Source organism: Austrofundulus limnaeus, unplaced genomic scaffold (genome assembly GCF_001266775.1).
Source record: "Austrofundulus limnaeus strain Quisiro unplaced genomic scaffold, Austrofundulus_limnaeus-1.0 Scaffold423, whole genome shotgun sequence".
In the NCBI taxonomy this organism is placed as follows: domain Eukaryota; kingdom Metazoa; phylum Chordata; class Actinopteri; order Cyprinodontiformes; family Rivulidae; genus Austrofundulus; species Austrofundulus limnaeus.
This window is the reverse complement of record NW_013952825.1, coordinates 135,033-141,766: the sequence shown is the minus strand read 5'-3', so window position 1 is coordinate 141,766 and position 6,734 is coordinate 135,033. Positions and strand designations below refer to the sequence as shown.

General features: G+C 43.0%; 1 protein-coding gene across 1 annotated transcript in view; it reads left to right on the top strand.

Moving 5' to 3' along the window:
- Positions 1-6,734, top strand: part of syt6a (synaptotagmin VIa) — a gene marked incomplete in the record, with an annotated part of 109,768 nt that overhangs the window by 95,390 nt on the left and 7,644 nt on the right. The window contains 2 exon segments of the mRNA XM_014024451.1: positions 2,951-3,071; positions 3,803-3,974. Of these exon segments, the coding sequence (XP_013879905.1) occupies positions 2,951-3,071; positions 3,803-3,974 (293 nt within the window).

Genomic DNA, 6,734 nt, shown 5'->3' with positions numbered 1-6,734 from the left:
ACCAACACTGTTTATGGTGGGGATGGTGTGGTGCTGACCTTAACTTGGGACGTTGTGGGTCGGTGGGCAGAATACGTCGATGACCTCCTCAATCCTACCAGCACATCTTCCCAAGAGGTAGCAGAGCCTGGGGACCCTGGGTCGGACTCTCCAGTCTCTGGTGCCGAGGTCACCAAGGTTGTTAAAAAGCTCCTCGGTGGCAAAGCGTAAGGAGTGGATGAGATTCGCCTGGCGTTCTTTAAGGCTCTGGATGTTGTGGAGTTGCATTGGTTGATGAGACTCTACAATATTGTGTGGACATCAGAGACAGTTTCCCTGGATTGGCAGACCGGGTTGATGGTCACCCTATTTAAAAAGGGGGACCACACAGTGTGTTCCAACTGTAGGGGGATCGCACTTCTAATCCTCTCTGGAAAGGTCTATTCAAATATATGGAGAGGAAGGTCCATCATATAGTCAAATCTTGGATTCAGGAAGAGCAATGGGGTGCTCGTCCTAGTCATGAAACAGCGGATCAGCTCTACACCCTCAGCAGAGTCCTAGTGGGTACATGGGAGTTTGCTCAATCAGTCTACATGTGTTTGGTGGACTTGGAGAAGGCATCCGATCGTGTCCCTCAGGGAGTCCTGTGGGGGGTACTCCGGGAGTATAGAGTACCAAGGACTTTGATATGGGCTGTTAGGTCCCTGTATGACTGGTGTCAGAGTTTGGTCCACATTGCTGGTAGTAAGTCACCATCTTGTCACTTTGTCACCAATTTTGTTCAGAATATTTATGGACAGAATTTCTAGGCGCAGCCAAGGTGTTGAGGGGATCCTTATTGGTGACCTTAGGATCGCATCTCTGCTTTTTGCGGATGATGTGGTCCTATTGGCTTCATCAGATCATGATCTCCAGCTCTCACTGGAGTGGTTCACAGCTGAGTGTGAAGCGGCCGGGATGAGTATCAGTGCATCCAAATCCGAGACCATTGTCTTGAGCCGTAAAAGGGTAGGGTGTTTCCTCCGGGTCGGAGAATAGGTCCAAGTTGAGGAGTGTAAGTATCTTGGCGTCTTGTTTACGAATGAGGGAAGATAGGAATGGGTGGTCAATAGGCAGATTGGTGCTGTGTCTGCAGTGATGCGGGTGCTGTACTAATCTGTCATGGTGAAGCGACAATTTACTGGTCGGTCTAAGTTCATATCCTCGTCAATGGTCATGAGCTTTGGGTAGTGACCAAAAAAATGAGATACAAGCAGTCAGGACAACAGAGCTGCTTCATGGAAGAAGAACTCCAGCTTAGCCTGTTAGCCTTAGCATTAGCACCTGTGACATGTCTGTCATTTTACCTGTCTAATTATCTGATATCGTCTCCTTTCAGCTGATTGGCTGGAAAGATGTTTTAAAGGCAATGAGCTCCACCTGACAGTTGAGCGAGCGGCCTGAGGGGAGAAGTCTCTTGTTTGTTGATCCTGCGCTCCAGCCTCGCTGCCACTCCATTCTGGTCCTTATAGATGTCTGGTTGTTTGGTCTGGGAGTTACCAGCCCTTTTTCCGGTTTTTGTTTGTAGGGTGAGACCCTGGACCGGGGGGCAAGGGGAAGTGGCCTGGATCCGACGTCAACTGCTGGCTGGTTCGGGCTTCCTCCCTCCTTTTGTTTGTTTTGGTTAGGGCTCCCAGTTACTATCTTTTGTTTAAACCCATTAAAGTTGTGTTCTTTCTTAAACACATTTGTGTCTGGACCTTATATATTGTGCGTCCTAGACCCTGGGACCGTAACAGTGCCGATGCTATATTACCTTAAATGTATATATGTATTAGCTCAGAGCTAATATAACAAGCTAACAAGCAGCTCTGTTGTCCTCCATCCACATTTTCAGTTACAGGCTGAGTCATTTCTGCCTTCTCTCTGTCAATGCTCTCTGGTTTCATTTAAAATAGCCGATCATCAGATATTGTCCAAGATTAACCTGCAGGACGGAAAAAGCTCGCTCACTGCCTCGCACCGATGAGCTAATCGACGTTATCATTTACCCAACATGCTTAGTGTGTAAATAAAATGGCTCAGTCCGTGTAATATATTTTTTAACGTTTAGTTTAAAAATGATAAAAACTGAACAGACTACAGTATTTTTACAGTCTTTATTTTACAGTTAAAATGTTTATCAAATAAAGTCTAATGTTACAACTAATCGTGGATCACTTTAATTCTCAGCATCTTTCAAATCGGTCTGTCTCAATCTTGGTTTTTCATCAAAAATAAAAACTTAAAGAGACACTAAAATGTTTAAGTAATGACAGAACATTGATATAGTGCTAAAATATTGTAGGTAAATGAAGAAAAATGAACATTTACTCACTTCTGAGTACAGTAAATGCTGTGGGTCTAAAAGTTTTTAAGTGATATGAAGATATAGTTAACGCTGTGAGGTAAACAAGCTGAATAATCTTCATCTACAAACAATCAGTTATATACAACACTGGATATGTTTCACTCATTTCACATTTTAATGACCAACAGCTGATTACTCATCATCAATAGATGATCAATAATAAATGTTCAGATGCTATAATACAGCTTTTTTCATCAGACACTAAATCCAAGGTTCTGCTATACTTCCACTCATTTTTATTATTTTGCTGTTTGTGTCACATTGGTGAATAAAATGTCCCAAAACAAAAGTATTATAAACACCAAGATTGCAGATTATTCTGTAATCTGAAGTTCTCTGCATATCATATGTTGGACAAAACAATAAWATATCATCAACAGATTGTATATTGGATGTTGTTGATCTTTGTGCCTACTTTGTTTGTTGAACCAGAGCTAGATGATTTCAAAGGTCCAAAGCAGGGGGGGCATGAAGACAAGTCTCTGGTCCAAAAGCAGGACTTTGACTCTCCTGTGAATCAAAGCTTCAGASCTGAATATTAAAATGTTTGCTTGTTTTTCTGTTTGTTCACTCCATCAGGAAAGTGTTGACCTGGGAGAGATCATGTTCTCGCTCTGCTACCTGCCCACCGCAGGTCGACTCACCCTCACTGTCATCAAGTGCAGGAACCTGAAGGCCATGGACATCACTGGGTACTCAGGTGGGCTGGCCAACATGACCATCMTGTTTGGAGACATGTCAGAGAAAATGAGAAAAAGAAATTCTGTTTATTTCAGCGTTTTGCTGCACTTGTGATAATAAAAGTTTGTCAGCAAACAGACGTAGGTGGTTTGTTGTTTTAATAGTCTGCACTTCTACTGTTCTATTAAACCTTGCCCCCTAAAATTGGGATATCACTTGTAAAAKGTGACATTTATGGTGCAGAAACTCSGCGGTTCAGGTGGAACTCAGATTAAATGTGGTATTTTTTCTCTTCCTCCCTCAGTTAATGACATTTCACATTTCTGACGTGACTCACAGTTCTAATCCTCTGATTTTTCCGGGCTTTAGCTGTCTGCCATTATTTCAGGCTACGCATTGTAAACCTAAATCTGTTATGTTGTGCCTWCAAGCATATCGGGCTCTTTATAGATTTAGAGCAGCTTATATCTAACTTAAACTTTAGATAATGGATTGTACACGGGGCTTTATCCCAGACAAATAAAGACTGAAATCTGCATCAGGAAGCKTTTCTCTGTCATGCTGTTCAGCAGCTATCTTTGGTCTCCCGTTCTTTTTGTTTACTAGAGACTGTGTGACTCACGTTCTACACATTCCTGATGCCAGGTTCTGGTTGAAAAAAATATAACAGAGGGAAGACTTCCTGTTGCAGCAGTGAAACACTGAAACTTTGTCATGATATTTATTATTACTGATATTCTCTCTTATTAGATCCTTATGTTAAAGTATCGCTCATTTGTGATGAGAGGCGCTTGAAAAAGAAGAAGACGAGCATCAAGAAGAACACCTTGAACCCCACCTATAACGAGGCCATCATCTTTGACATCCCTCCAGACAGCATGGACCATGTCAGCCTGCACATCTCAGTCATGGACTATGATCTGTAAGTACTGTAAAAACTGGAGTTKAACCAGCAACTCGCTTGAATTTTTGTCATTTTTAAACAATTTCCTTCAAAAGTTATTTTTATTTAAAGAGAGTTGTGTGTGTTTCAAACCCATTTAAAACTCTTCTCAAAGTAGTTTCAATAAATTATGCAGCACTGCATRAGAGCTCTTTTATGACAGAAAACATCTGGGGCTACAGCGACAAATACTTAGATTTATTAAAACAAAGTATTACTTCACTTCATTTGTTGAAAACCTAACTGTTAAGGTGACTGTATAAACGGGTGCAATGTGAGCATTACCATAATGTGCACAGTCAGTTTTACACACAGATTTTTTTTCACAACAGAAAGTGAGGTCAGAGATCGCTTCAAACCTTTAGAATTCAGTCAGAATCCATCTGAAAGTTTGTCTAAACTTTAAGCAGCTAAAGGCTGAGTCACACTACAAGATTTTAAACCATAACAATGGAGGTACGGAACACGGCCCACTCGGACTCGATGTCCCCCACTTTACCCGGAATGTGTTCAAAGTTCTCTCTGAGGTGTGAGTTGAAGCTCTGTCTGACGGGAGACTCTGACAGACGTTCCCAGTAGACCCTCACTATAGGTTTGGTTCTGCCAGGTCTGACCGGTATCCTCCCCCACCAACGGAGCCAACTCACCACCAGGTAGTGGTCAGTTTACAGCTCCGCCCCTCTCTTCACCCGAGTGTCCAAAACATGCAGCCGTAGATCAGATGAAACAACAACAAAGTCGATCATTAAACTGTGGCCTAGGGTGTCCTGGTGCCAAGAGCACATATGGACACCCTTGTGTTTGAACATGGTGTTCATCATGGACAGTCCATGATGAACACAGAAGTCCATCCATCCATCCATCCATCCATCCATTTTCTGTTCACGCTTCTTCCTTTTCAGGGTTGCGTGGGTCACTGGTGCCCATATCCAGCAGTCACAATGTGAGGAGCGGGGTACACCCTGGACAGGTCGCAAGTCACAGAAGTCCATTGATTTTTAATAATCTTTTCATGTTAAATAAATAAATAAATTCAATCAAATCAATCAAATCATTAACAAAACAGCTCAGGTTCAGATCGGGGGGTGAGGGGGGTCCCTTCCAACCACGCCTCTCCAGGTTTCACTGTCATTGCCCACGTGAGCATTGAAATCCCCCAGCAGAACGAAGGAGTCCCAGTTAGGAGCGCTCTCCAGCACCCACTCCAAGGACTCCAGAAAGGGTGGGTAATCTGAACTGTTGTTGGGCTCATGGGCACAAACAACAGTCAGGACCTGTCCCCCGACAGACGTAGGTGGAGGGAGGCTTCTCTCTCATTCACCGGGGTGAACCACAACGTACAGGCACCAAAATGGGGGCAATAAGTATGCCCACTCCTGCTTGGCGCCTCTCAGCATGGGCAACTCCAGAATGTAAGAGTGTCCAACCCCTCTCAAGGAGACTGGTTCCAGAGCCAGAGTGTCGAGGTGAGTCCAACTATATCTAGTCTGAACCTCTCAGCCTCACACACCAGCTCASGCTCCTTCCCCACCAGAGAGGTGACATTCCACGTTCCTAGAGCCAGCTTCTGTAGCTGAGGATCGGACCGCCAAGGTCCTCGCCTTCGGCCACTGTCCAGCACACATTGCACCCGACCCCTACGGCCCCTCCCACAGGTGGTGAGCCCATGGGAAGGGGGACCCACATCTCCTCTTTGTGCTGTGCCCGACAGGGCTCCATGAGTGAAAACCCGGCCACCAGGCACTCACCAACGTGCCCCACCTCCAGGCCTGGCTCCAGAGTGGGGCCCCGGTGACCCGCGTCAGTCCATCTATTGTATTCATCATAGGGGTCTTTGGGCTGCATTTGGGCTAGCTCCTAGGATCACTGGGACACTCAAACCTTTCCACCATGATAAGGTGGCAGCCCAAGGAGAGGTTCAGTAACTTCAACTAATAAAATGTTTAATTGGTGACTCTTATGCTTTCTAGTGATAATTCTTGTAGCTCTTTTCTGTAAAACAAAAACAGGATTTGTAATTGTTTTACGCTCCTTTTCCCCAAACACCAATACAGTATATTAAGTGTGGAACAGTTATTGCATTATACATAAAGAGTGCTTTATCATTAAGTCCTTTACTTTGCACAGTACTGTAATAGATTTAACTGTTTTTGTTCTTAAACGATTTATATGAGCTCTCCGTGTCAGCTTTTCATCAATGATGACACCCAAAACCTCACCTCACTGACTCTACAAATCTCAAAACTACCGAGTCTTAATGACATCAACAGTTCTCTTTCTATTACTGAAAATCATATCTTATCTAAATGTAACACTAATTTATAAAGTTTAAACCAAGTTTTTTTTATTTTAACAATTTCTGTCTGCATCATCACCAACATCCATTCTATATTTTTACCAAAACAAAAAAATGTAGTATCATCTGCAAATAAAACACATTTAAACAACCCTGACACATTAACCAAGTCGTTTTCATATAAAATAAATCACTTTGGTCTGAGCACAAAACCCTGAGGAACTCCACATGTGATGTTGCAGAGTGCAGATCTTACATTATTTATTTGTATAAAATTTTTTCCTATCCATTAAATAGCTAGAAACCCACTGTAATGCTGGTCCTCTAGTACCATATTTGTTCAATTTTTCAAGAATAATATTGTGTTCAGTGGTGTCAAAAGCTTACTTGAAGTCAACATAATTACTAGCACAGTAATATTTTTGATAACAGCAGTTCTTATT